The following is a 13,657-nucleotide window of genomic DNA, read 5'->3' on the forward strand; positions in this document are numbered from 1 at the left end:
TTACTACGCGGATGCACACAGCCTAAAGTGTGTGCACTTAGCCTACATGAGTGCACACAGTTTAGGGTGTGTGCATTCGTGAAGTAGACTATGTGCACTCATGTTGTCGCACTGTCTCACGGGAAGGTGTTGTCTCATATGAAATCACCCCCAAATATATATATATATATATATATATATATATATATATATATAATAGCTCCTTAGCTGAGTGAAAGCATCAGCACCCTTTAACCAATTTGGCAGCCATCTACATATTCTCAAACTTTAACTCCTAAGGATGCACACCCAGCATCTACTTACAGAATACAATTCTCCGGTCAAGGTTTGATTAATCTATGCTGCAAGTGAAGAAGAATTTTGGGCCCTCGTTGACCATATATATAAATCATCAGAATCTGCTTGGACTACTAGCAATTTAGACCTTATTTCCAAAGCTTTTGCATCATGCAATGTCCAATTGTCCATATAATGAAGATATATGCAACCTTATTTCAGAGGTACACTTTCATGGCTTGAAATCATCATACTTTTTTAAAAGAGATGCCCATCCAATATAGTGAAAGCTATACTTCATAGCATAGAACCAGTTAAAATGTGAAGTCTGAAAAGCTAGCACATCAAGTTCACAAATGGCCACAACACACTCACATCGAACACATTTCTCACACAATCATATGAATTCTAAGAATTTATGCCCTTCTCCATTCTTTTCATAGGTAATTACTCAATCGCCAGATTAATTCGTCGGTTAAAATAATCACGAAAAAGAAACATTTCAATAGAAACTTTACATCAAAACAAGCAAATTAAACAACTCTTACCTCCAGGAAGCCATTAGTATCCGTGGCAAGAGCTTGCAAAGCCTTTTGGGCCTCATTCAACTGAAGCCCAGCCTTACTGGCGACATCCCCAACAGTGACTCTACCTCCGAGGGAATCAATGGCGTCCATCGCACGCTTCCGAATGTCAGAGGGCAACTTATCGCTCTCCACGGCGGCTCCGGGCTTGATGTCGGAGGTGGTCGCGACATCGATGCTGGCCCGTATTTGCAGAAATGGGGGCTTAATGGGGCGGAATTTGTAATTCAGATGCCTGGGGGAGTAACTGAGACTGGACTGCTGGGGTTTGAGAAGGGAGGGAGAGGGTTTTGGAGCGAGGAAACAGGAGTGCGAGTGGGGAGTCGTGGTTAGAAAGAAGAGTGAGGATATGGAGCTCATTCTGGATATTCCTGAGGAATTTGAGGCCTTTTAAGGTCCTGTTGAGGATTTAGCCATGGAAGAATGAAGGTTTTGGATTCGAAATGTTTGCTTGGTGAGGAAGACGCCGCGGTGTCACGACTGGGAATAGTATCAGCTTGCGAGCCAATGGTGTTTGGATTGATTCCCACAATATTTCCCCAATTTACGCTTATATTTAGCTCCCAAAAATGTAAAATAAATCTTCAAACTTTATACAATAGTACAATTAAGCATTTGAATATTAAAAAAAAAAAAATTTAACATTTAATTAAACACACAAATTTGTCAAAATAGATTAAATAAGTCAAATTTATCTGTAAATTACCGATTATTCATCATCTTTGACCGCCCCTAATCAGTTAAATTCAAAAAATAATAAAATCTCGATCGTGTCGGAGAAAACGACTTAATGACATCGGTAGCCTGACATTCGACGGCTGCCGAAATGATAGACGGAAACTTAATGGTTGGTTGTTTTAGGTGAACAACTGGTGTGCGATATATGCTTTATATGTTAGATTACATAGTGTCTAAGATTTGAGAGATCGAAAATTATGTAATCCTAGTTAACTGAAAATGGTTATTAATGATTAAATTTCATGCCAATATAGATAAATTATATCATTACTATTTAATTTCATGACACGTGTACAACAATTATAAGTTATTCTTCAAATCTCATAATGTTTTGAACTTCAAATAAATAAATGTTTGAAGATTCACTTTTATGTTGTTTGAATGCTTGGTATGTGTTTAGTAAATCTTTGACAATGAAGTCGCTGAGTAAAGAATGATTTTTTGATATATTGAGTTCTAAAATTGCGATTATAAAATTCTAAAATTACAAACATAGAGTTCTAAGATTTTAAATATGAATCCAAGTTTACATTATAAGGTGAACCTGAGTTCATAGTATAATTGATCGTATTAAACCATGATTCACGATATAGTTCATAGTATAATTTATCGTATTAAACCATGGTTCAGGATATAACGATTGTCACACAATAACTATTGACCAAATTCCCAGTTTAAATTTTGCTCCATCCGGTCTATATTCGGCCCGGTCCAATATGTTTAGAAGTCCTCAGTAGCCCGTATTCTTCGACCGTTCCTCCTCCAGCCTCAACTTCTTTCCTTCTGTTTCATCGGCCGCCTTTCTCGGAGCTAAGCTGCTTAGGTAATGCACAGTAATGACGTCCAAAATCCACTCCTTCGTTCACTAGTCCTCCAACTGCTTGATGAATTGCGATCAAAATTGCTTATTACTTGCTATTTCCACACACACACACCATAAATATGTATGTATTATGTATATGCGTTGGCGAATGGGTGTGAAAATGTATATCACTGCGTGTTTTTAGACTGATTTGCAATGCAATTTTATTAGGTATTTGAACTGAGGATGAGAGTTCAGAGCGTAGGTGCAAATTCGGCCTCCTCGAAACTAAGCTCATTTTGGGGGAAAACTCTCAGCTCACAAATCCACGTTCACAACAAAAACATAAGATTGCCAATCATTGGTACGGCTGTAGCGTGTTGCTTGCTTGCTTAGCTTTAGTAGTTGGTCGTTTTCCATGTTAAGTTTTCGCTATATGATTTAAAGACTAATGATTGGTTTTTGTGACATAGGGTACCATAATCTGTCAATAAGATGCGGTGTTCGGTTTCGCCCTTGCATTGATATACACAAGGTCTGGTGTTTCAATTTTTGTCTCATAGATTTCTTGATTAATGGATGTTTGTGTATGAAAAGTGTGTGGAATGATAACTTGTAACTTGCTATGTCTGTTACCTTGTGCTTCTGTTGTAGGAAACTAAATCACTACATTGTTCCTATGTTATTTAGTTGGTGGATTATGTTATACATTTAATCTGATAGAGAAATTTCACCATGAATAATCTGTCCTACAAGAGAAAACACATTATTTATATTTGTTATCTTGCTGTTGCATATTAAGGAACAAAACAAAAGGAAAACGGAAAGAAAAGCACATGATATTCATATGATAACAAATAAGATAATGCCTTACCACAAGTGGCAATCTCTGCATCAAATTTCCTCACATATAAGGACATAGATATAAGACCTAACTTTCATAGAATTAGGGAATCATTCATAGCTTTTGCAGATCCTTTATAAGGCTAAAGGGTTGAGTAATTGTTTATGTGCTGCCAACTTCGAAATCCCATGATACTTTGCAAGAATTATTCACTGGGTAGAACTGTTTCAGGGAAAAGTAAAGCAGATTGTTGGATCCACATTAAATGATACTAAGGATGGGGATTCGAGTCTTGTCACCAATTTCGTATCTGATAACTCGGCTGGAGTATATGCAAAGCTTTACAAAGATGACGGACTTACAGGTGGTCATGTAATAATGCTTGGGGCGGACCCTTTGAGCCAAGCAGCAGCAGTTGAAGCAATACATGCTTATCCTGGTATGCTAGTGGTTTTTTTTTTTTTTTCCTGATGATGCTGTGATCTCTTGCAGTTGTATTTTGTGATGTATGAGTCTTTGTTTTAACATTTATATTGTAACTCCATGTGCTTATGAGTTTTTGACTTGATGTGTATTTGTATGGTAGTTTTATGTTATCAATTGGGTGAATTTGAAAATAAAATTTCTTTCATGGTTAGTTGTGTCTCTACTTACAGATTTTTCCTCTGGTGAACTTCCTGTGAGGATGATTACATCTAGGTGGCTTGCATGTTGGAGGAGGCATCAATTCAAACAATGCAGTAAGTTACATAGAAGCAGGAGCAAGCCATGTCATTGTTACATCTGTAAGTTACCATTATTTTTCCTTATACTTCCAACACCTACATTTTCAGTTTTGACCATTTCACTACACCTCAAACCCTGAGGAATGTCCAATTATCATTGACCTCTGCATCTTGCTGAACTGTAAATTAGATTGTATGAATTTGGCTGGACATGTATAGTTGGTGATGATGGTGGAATATTTGTCTTATAGAGGATTGGCTGCTTAATTTAAATTAGTTTATGATACTGTTAAAACTGGAAATTGCCCGAGGGTGGAAGTAGCTAATCAAAACTTGCTTCCTGCACCCCTTGCAGTCAGTACATCTTCCGATATTTTAGGGTTAGACTGTTAGAGCTAAATAGTATGTGCATTTCAGTCTTGACAATTGTCTTTAGTGAAATGAAGAAGTGAAAGCTGTCTATTGAAACATAGACTCCTACTTACACTATACGTATGTGTGGAGTCTTATCCTAATGACCTAATCTGATATTCTATTTGAATGTGAAAGAGTTGTATATTACTGTAATAGGGGATTGGGTTAAATAAATGTATTTGGATACTGTCTTTTAATTTCTTGTATAACCAGTTGATAATGAGTATTCTCAAGTTGGATTTTTCTGGATGATAAGGACCCTCTTGGGAAAAGAAAACAATTTCCTTATTAAAACCTTACCACAGGAACACTGTTGCATTGCAGTATGTCTTCAACAATGGGCAAATGGACCTTGACAAACTGAAAGAGCTTTCTCAAGTCGTTGGAAAACAGAGACTTGTTTTAGATCTTAGTTGCCGCAAAAAGGTACATGCTCTTCTGATTGATAAGCTCTATGTATTGGTTTAGAAGTTGTCTTTGCTGTTGGTGGTGGTGTTTTTTTTTTTTGGGGGGGGGGGGGGGGATTCATCTTCTATTTGTTTGTTTGTTAAACTTGTTGTATAAATTAACTCAACAGTATGATTTACCATTTTCTATGGAAACTTTGCACTAATTAATTGACACAATGATGTGCAGGAGGGTAAATATGTAATAGTCACAGATAGATGGCAGAAGTTCACTGATGTACATCTAAATCAGGAAGTACTGGATTTTCTTGCCCAGTATGCTGATGAATTTTTAGTCCATGGAGTTGATGTTGAAGGAAAAAAGTAAGTACATTGAACTACATTCTTGTCGTCATTGTTGAATTACATTGATATACAGTAATAATAATTGACCATCACTGCTTTACTTATCAATATATTAATCATTGAACCTTAGACATCCCATATCTTAAACTATTTACAATATCTTTAATTACTTAATTTCTAAAAATTATTAAAAAAAATGGTTGGATGTGGAAACATCAACATTTTGAGTTTTATACGGAGTATGTTAGAATAAATTGGGTTTTGTTAGAGTCTTAAGGAGTTGTTAGAGGCTGTTAGTGTGTGGCTGTCTTTCTTTTTCTATACCTATAAATACTGTACAACTTCAACCTATCTATACATTGAGTGAGTTATACACTACCGTGAGTTATTCTCTTTAAACATTAACATGGTATCAAAGCCCGCGAGAGTGAGGTAGTGTACCGTGGTCGGAACACCCAGGCGACGCCGGAACCGGAACCGGGCGTCCATCGGAGCCTCCACGCGCCGCCACTGCTCCGACCCCACGCGCCGGCGCGTGAGGAATATTCCGGCGTCCTCTCCGGCCGGAATTTGTACTGGTCGAATCGTCTTTGTGAGTAGACTCCGTTAAGGTATGTATTTGAGGGTTTTGAGTTCGTTGAAGTTCTGCATTTTGAGAGCCTGCTTCTAAAGTTGCGTTATCTGCGTTCTGTTTCCCTTACTAGCTGCTTTCGTCTGTGTTGTCCACCTTTATTTCTGGTTTTTTTTTTTGGGTTTAATATGGCTGAGGGGAGTAACAAGAATATTACTATTGTTTCAACTCCATCCAAATTAATTGATGTAGTGTTGGCGGCTGATGGGTTAAACTTTGCTGAATGGAAATTCTTAATTAAAATTAATCTAGATGGAATGGGTAAAGGTGACCATCTAGATAAAGAGTGTCCTTCAGAAAACGCAGCAAAAAGGGAATGGGAAGCAGACGATAAGGCTCTGTTGTCACGAATAATTAATTGTATTGATAGGAAAGTAATATTATCAATGCAACATTGTACTACGGTAAAAGAAGTTTGGGAATTAGTGTCTGAATGGTTTAGTGGGTCAAGTAATCTGAGAAAATTGTACCAGTTGTCCCAAGGTGTTTATCGACCTAATCAGAAAGGACGAGATCTGAGAGATTATTATTATGATTGCAAAAGTTTGAGTGAAGCTTTATGTACTGCAATGCCTATTACAACTGATGTAAAGAAAATGAAAGCACAACGTGATCAATTAATTGCTTTTAGTTTTATTTCTGGGCTTGATAAATAATATGAGGTCCTTAGGTCACAGTTGTTGGGAAACAAGGAGTTAGGGTCGTTGGACCAAGTTTTCTCTCAGATTCAGAATGCTGCAGTAAGTACGGACAATAGTGAGCTTCCCGAAAAGAGTGTTTTTATATCACAGGGAAGCAATGGCGAAGGGAGCTCATTTGTGTCACAAGGGAATTATACTAACGAAGGGTATAATAGTCGAGGAGGTGGAGGTGGTTGCTATCGAGGACGTGGTGGAAGAAGTCGTGGAGGAGGCCGTGTAGGGCCGAGGGTATGTTTTAACTGTGGGGAACCAGGTCATTTCCGAAACCAATGTCCTAAACAGCCCAAGCAACAGAGATTTGCTAACACAGTTTCTGGATCTGAAGGACATGTGGTGGTTGTGACAGATGAAGAGTTTGCAGCCTTCAATCAACTAAGGGTGTCCCCTTCCATGTAGTCTGTGCCTCAGTTTCCATCCAATCAACCTTCTCCTTCTGCAACTTTTGTCCAAACAGGTAATCCTGTTGCGTGTGTGTCTTCTTCGTCTACACAGTGGGTCATTGACTCAGGGGCTAGTGACCATATGACAGGTAATTCTAATGTTTTCTCTACATATTCTCCCTCTAACCCTGGGGCTACGGTTACCTTAGCGGATGGGTCATCTGTTCCGATTTTGGGTAAGGGTAGCGCTGTTGCAACCTCCTCATTGCCCTTATCATCTATATTATACCTTCCAAAGTTTCCCTTTAATTTGCTTTCTATAAGTCAAATCACACGGACTTTAAATTGTTCGGTTTCCTTTTTTCCTAGTTATTGTCTGTTTCAGGATCTTTTGACGAAGAAGATTATTGGTAAGGGGAAGGAAGTCGGAGGCTTGTACGTGTTAGAGCAGTCTGTGTCGCCGTCCAAAGCCATGTTGAGTGATACCTCTCCTTTCCAATTACACTATCGGTATGGTCATCCACCATTGTCAACTCTAAAGAAGCTCTTTCCTGGTTTAGAGTCGTTGTCTACTTTGCAGTGTGAGTCGTGTGAGTACGCTAAGCACTGCCGAGTTTCCTACCCTCTTCGAGTTAATAACAGGGTACGGTCTATATTTGAACTTGTTCATTCTGATGTTTGGGGTCCTTGTCATGTCACAGGAAAAAATGGGTTTAGATATTTCGTAACATTTGTAGATGATTTCTCTAGATGTACGTGGTTATATCTTATGAAGTCTAGGGATGAATTGTTTACTATTTTTTGTAATTTTTATGCTGAGGTCAAAACCCAGTTTAATAAAACTATTAAGTGTCTGCGGAGTGACAATGCACGAGAGTATTTCTCTAAATTGTTTTCCACTTATATGAGTCAAAATGGGATAGTTCATCAGTCCTCGTGCGGGTATACCCCTCAACAGAATGGAGTGGCAGAAAGAAAAAACCGTCATTTGCTAGAGGTAGCTCGGTCTATTTTGTTTCAGATGAAAGTGTCTAAAGTTTTCTGGTCCGATGCTGTTCATACAGCATGTTTTCTTATCAACCGAATGCCTTCGTCTGTCCTTCAAGGTCAAATCCCTTACTCCTGCGTGTATCCGTCAGAACCCCTGTTTCATCTCCCTCCGAAAATATTTGGGTGTACTTGTTTTGTCCAGGATGTTCGCCCTCAACGTGGGAAACTTGATCCAAAGTCACTCAAATGTATATTCTTGGGATACTCACATACTCAGAAGGGTTATCGCTGTTATTCACCAGACTTAGGGCGGTATTTAGTGTCAGATGATGTTACTTTCTTTGAAAACATGGTGTTTTCTGGGAGTGTAACTGGGTCATTTGAGTGTGGTTCTACTCCGGATAATGACTTCCTTACATATACTATTTCCATACCAGTTGGGTCTGTTTCAAAACCCCCCGTTACACAGGTTTATGCTCGGCGGCCGAGGAAGGCGGTGGCACCACCAGAGCCACAAGTGAGTACTTCCACCTTACCATTATCTTCGTCAAATGATCAGAATATTCCCATTGCCCTACGTAAAGGTAAATGCCGTTGTGTACATCCTATTTCTTCTTTTGTGTCTTATACTCATTTGCCAGCATCCTCTCGCGCCTTTGTGTCTCGTTTAGATTCTGTGTCAGTTCCAAACACTTTGAGTCAGGCTATAGCTCATGATGGATGGAGACATGCAATGGAGGAGGAGATGGCTACACTGGAGGACAATCGGACTTGGGATTTGGTACCCCTCCCGGTCGGTAAGACTGTGATTGGTTGCAAGTGGGTTTATGTTGTGAAGATGAACCCGGATGGGTCGGTGGCTAGACTTAAGGCTCGTCTTGTTGCAAAAGGGTATGCGCAGACTTATGGGGTTTATCTCCTTAGCGGCGTCTAACCACTGGCCTTTGTTTCAGTTAGATGTCAAGAATGCGTTTTTGCATGGAGATTTAGTTGAGGAAGTATATATGGAGCAACCCCCCGGGTTTGTTGCTCAGGGGGAGTCTGGGAAGGTATGTAGACTTCAGAAGTCTCTATACGGTTTAAAACAGTCCCCGCGAGCTTGGTTTGGGAGGTTTAGCAGTGTGATTGTTGAGTTTGGTATGCAGAGGAGTACATGTGATCATACCGTTTTTTTAAGCATACTAATGTTGGGTGCATTCTCTTGATTGTTTATGTTGATGATATAGTAGTCACAGGTAGTGATGCAGGAGGGATTGAAGCACTTAAATCTTTTCTCAAGGAAAAGTTTCACACAAAAGATTTGGGAGTGCTGAAATATTTTTTGGGGATCGAGGTTGCTCGTTCTCGGAAAGGGATATTTCTTTCCCAGAGGAAGTATGTGCTAGATTTGCTTGATGATGCTGGGTTGTCGGGCTCAAAACCGTGCGAGACGCCGATGGAGCAAGGTGTTAGGCTTGCAGCTGGTGAGGGGGAGGCCCTTGATTCTCCCGAGAGGTATAGGAGGCTAGTGGGAAAGTTGAACTATCTTACCATTACGCGTCCGGATATTGCTTTTCCGGTTAGTGTGGTGAGTCAGTTTATGCAAGCGCCTACACTAACCCACTGGGATGCGGCAGTTCGTATCGTTAAGTATCTCAAGAATGCGCCTGGAAAAGGTATTTTATATGCTAATCATGGACATATGAGTGTTGAAGCGTTTTCTGATGCTGATTGGGCAGGCTCATTGAGTGACAGGAGGTCGAAAACAGGGTATTGTGTGTTTGTGGGAGGTAATTTGGTTTCATGGAAAAGCAAGAAACAAACAGTTGTGGCTCGATCTAGTGCAGAGTCTGAGTATAGGGCAATGGCTCATGTGGCTTGTGAGATAATGTGGGTGCACAACATTCTGAAGGAGGTTGGTGTGGAGGTGATGAAGCCCATACGTCTGTGGTGTGATAATCAAGCGGCTATACACATTTCAAACAATCCAGTGTTCCATGAGCGGACCAAGCATATTGAAGTAGACTGTCATTTCGTGCGTGAGAAGGTCCAACAAGGGTTACTTTCTATGGCTCATGTCCGCAGTGGCGACCAGCTAGCTGATTTGTTCACTAAAGGACTCAGTAGGGACAGGGTTGAATATATTTGTAACAAGCTGGGCATGATTAATATCTATGCTCCAACTTGAGGGGAGTGTTAGAATAAATTGGGTTTTGTTAGAGTCTTAAGGAGTTGTTAGAGGCTGTTAGTGTGTGGCTGTCTTTCTTTTTCTATACCTATAAATACTGTACAGCTTCAACCTATCTATACATTGAGTGAGTTATACACTACCGTGAGTTATACACTGAGTTATTCTCTTTAAACATTAACAATATGGTTAAATAGACCATGCTTCAAATTAGTGCACAAGGCTCCCACATCTTGGAAAGGAAGAAGAATGATGCAATGCAAACTATAACTCTCTGAAACACTGTTCCCAGGTTGTGAACTTGGCACCTACTGCTGGCCTATCCTTCTGATACTAGTTATTACGGAGTATCACATAAGACAGTTTGTCTTTACACAGCTTAATCTTGATAGACTGAACTCTTGCATGCCCTTTTGGTTTTGATAATTCATTCTACTGCTTGGGTGTTGCAGGCTGGGAATAGATGAAGAACTCGTGACATTACTTGGCAAGTATTCACCCGTGAGTGTCTCACAGAATTCCAAACATTTTCTTTTTGACTCGATGTTTTTCCTCCTACTTAATTGCATTTGCCATTCTACAAACATATTTCACCATACGATGCTTATATATATATTTTTTCTTTCATAACAACCTGTTTTGATCTCAAAATGGATGCTTGATAAATTGGGTACAGTAATGGATTTTAAGTTGAACACAATCATGGAATCACAAACTCATCAATCATGCATTAAGTAAAACTCATGCAATCCCTAAATCAGCTATAATTTCAAGAATTATGAATTATCCAAGATGCCTTATATACTAAAAGAAATTCTTATATAAAGTTCTTCCGATGTAAATAACTGCTCAATGATGTTCCGGACCTCCTTGAGCATGGGTTCATGGCAATTAGTGATCACAATTTTCTGTGCCACACCCTGCTTCCTACTATTACTAATATCTCTTGATTTAGAACCAATACTTTCTTGCTGCTATCCATGCATTATATATTCCATGATTTGATATTGATCTAAAGTGATTATTCTTGCTGCATATACAAGATTCCTGTTACATATGCTGGTGGTGTCACTGTAATGGCTGATTTGGAGAGGATCAAAATCGCGGGGATGGGTCGCGTGGATGTTACCGTGGGAAGTGCTCTGGACTTATTTGGTGGAAAATTGGCATACAAAGATGTCGTGGCTTGGCATGCACAGCAGAACCCCTTAGTGGTTTAATGTCTCACCTTGGTTCATCCAAATTTTGCATTGTAAGAATAAAAATGGTATTATATATATAGACTCATGATCAAATGAGTCCACCATTTCTCATGAGTCCGTATGGACAGATATGACCCATTGAATATTTGAGATGACTAGCTTAGGTTTTGCTAACTGTGCAAGATTGCAATATTTTTGTTATTGTGATGTAATTCATCAAATTATCCTTGTTTGCTTTGTGATTACTCAATTGGACTGTTAGTTTGAAGTGTTGTGAACTTTCATTTGTGGTTTTGCCATAGTGCTCGAGGAGAGGTGGTTGTAACAAATAAGTTTGATAATAAATAAATGAATAAATAAAATCATGCAAGACAACAAGAGGAGCATTTGCCCATTTGGTAACATCAGATGAAGGAATTGTGTGCTTAAGGTTCAAATTTGTTTTTGAAATGAATGGTCAATATGCATGTCTTATGTCGTCATCACATTTAATTTCATTTAAGAAGTTTGACAAAAATGGTCCCTCATCTAATGCATTTATGTACCTAATAAAGATAACACCCATTTTGCGAAATAACCACCCCAGCAATTACTACCACATGAATTTTAAATTTACAAAATATTGCTGACAGTTTCATTGCGTAACGCAAATGGTTTTTTACTTTATAATTTACCTCTAATTTTACATTATAAAGAAATTTTAGATTTACTTTATAATTTATCTCTAATTTTACATTAAAGAAAATTTTAGATTTACTTTATAATTTTCCTCTAATTTTACATTAAAGAAAATTTAGATTTTGTCCCCAAAACATTGAAAGCTTGAGTTTGACTTCTTAATCGCAAAAATGACTAGATTAACTCATAATTCTGTAACACAATTTAATTATTTTACTCTTTAATCCAATAGGTATACAAATAAAAGATTTTTTTTTTGTTTACATGCTGATAGTCTGATAATATCATGTACAGTCAGGTATGATATAACACTATAATCATTACTATATCAATTTGATCTATATAGGCTTTTAATAGAAAATAGTTAGTAGTAATTAAATATACAATTTCTTGTATAGAACTATACAGCGACGCAAACTAAAGCATAGGAATAGGATGCAAATGCCAAAACAAACTGCTGTTGTATTAAGGCGTGCGCCACGAAATTTCCAACAAATCCACCCAAACCATGCTGATTTTCCAAGCAAACATAAGATTGACATCGTTGTACACATTATAGGTATGGAATATAAAATAAAATATATAAAAATAATAAATGTCTAATCTTACTATTAGTTAGTTTAAAATTGTAGTTAAAGTGAAATATATATATATATATATATATATATATATATATATATATATATATATAAATGCAGTATTTCTATATATTATNCTTCCGATGTAAATAACTGCTCAATGATGTTCCGGACCTCCTTGAGCATGGGTTCATGGCAATTAGTGATCACAATTTTCTGTGCCACACCCTGCTTCCTACTATTACTAATATCTCTTGATTTAGAACCAATACTTTCTTGCTGCTATCCATGCATTATATATTCCATGATTTGATATTGATCTAAAGTGATTATTCTTGCTGCATATACAAGATTCCTGTTACATATGCTGGTGGTGTCACTGTAATGGCTGATTTGGAGAGGATCAAAATCGCGGGGATGGGTCGCGTGGATGTTACCGTGGGAAGTGCTCTGGACTTATTTGGTGGAAAATTGGCATACAAAGATGTCGTGGCTTGGCATGCACAGCAGAACCCCTTAGTGGTTTAATGTCTCACCTTGGTTCATCCAAATTTTGCATTGTAAGAATAAAAATGGTATTATATATATAGACTCATGATCAAATGAGTCCACCATTTCTCATGAGTCCGTATGGACAGATATGACCCATTGAATATTTGAGATGACTAGCTTAGGTTTTGCTAACTGTGCAAGATTGCAATATTTTTGTTATTGTGATGTAATTCATCAAATTATCCTTGTTTGCTTTGTGATTACTCAATTGGACTGTTAGTTTGAAGTGTTGTGAACTTTCATTTGTGGTTTTGCCATAGTGCTCGAGGAGAGGTGGTTGTAACAAATAAGTTTGATAATAAATAAATGAATAAATAAAATCATGCAAGACAACAAGAGGAGCATTTGCCCATTTGGTAACATCAGATGAAGGAATTGTGTGCTTAAGGTTCAAATTTGTTTTTGAAATGAATGGTCAATATGCATGTCTTATGTCGTCATCACATTTAATTTCATTTAAGAAGTTTGACAAAAATGGTCCCTCATCTAATGCATTTATGTACCTAATAAAGATAACACCCATTTTGCGAAATAACCACCCCAGCAATTACTACCACATGAATTTTAAATTTACAAAATATTGCTGACAGTTTCATTGCGTAACGCAAATGGTTTTTTACTTTATAATTTACCTCTAATTTTA

At 37.9% G+C, this 13,657-nt stretch overlaps 2 protein-coding genes across 2 annotated transcripts in view; one reads left to right on the forward strand and one right to left on the reverse strand.

Annotated features, from left to right (window-relative positions):
• LOC116022543 (uncharacterized protein At5g03900, chloroplastic) overlaps positions 1-1,382 on the reverse strand; it is a 7,994-nt gene extending 6,612 nt beyond the window's left edge. The window contains exon 1 of the mRNA XM_031263287.1: positions 825-1,382. Coding sequence (XP_031119147.1) covers positions 825-1,220 — 396 coding nt within the window. The 5' untranslated portion in view covers positions 1,221-1,382. The remainder of the gene's footprint in view (positions 1-824) is intronic.
• Positions 1,383-2,316: 934 nt separating this feature from the next.
• LOC116023217 (1-(5-phosphoribosyl)-5-[(5-phosphoribosylamino)methylideneamino] imidazole-4-carboxamide isomerase, chloroplastic) lies at positions 2,317-11,490 on the forward strand. Its single transcript, XM_031264202.1, has 9 exons — positions 2,317-2,421; positions 2,632-2,764; positions 2,874-2,935; positions 3,476-3,683; positions 3,944-4,029; positions 4,708-4,809; positions 5,020-5,153; positions 10,457-10,505; positions 11,048-11,490. Exons 2-9 carry the CDS (start codon positions 2,647-2,649, stop codon positions 11,222-11,224), a joined length of 936 nt encoding a protein of 311 aa, XP_031120062.1. The 5' UTR covers positions 2,317-2,421; positions 2,632-2,646; the 3' UTR covers positions 11,225-11,490.
• Positions 11,491-13,657: the final 2,167 nt, after the last annotated feature.

Source organism: Ipomoea triloba, chromosome 6 (assembly GCF_003576645.1).
Source record: "Ipomoea triloba cultivar NCNSP0323 chromosome 6, ASM357664v1".
Taxonomy (NCBI): Eukaryota; Viridiplantae; Streptophyta; class Magnoliopsida; order Solanales; family Convolvulaceae; genus Ipomoea; species Ipomoea triloba.

Coding starts and splice junctions, on each gene's coding strand:
- LOC116023217 (XM_031264202.1), top strand. CDS start 2,647: ATGAGAGTTCAGAGCGTAGGTGCAAATTCGGCCTCCTCGAAACTAAGC. Junction 4,030..4,707: donor GCCATGTCATTGTTACATCT/GTAAGTTACCAT, acceptor GTTGCATTGCAG/TATGTCTTCAACAATGGGCA. Junction 10,506..11,047: donor TACTTGGCAAGTATTCACCC/GTGAGTGTCTCA, acceptor TGCATATACAAG/ATTCCTGTTACATATGCTGG.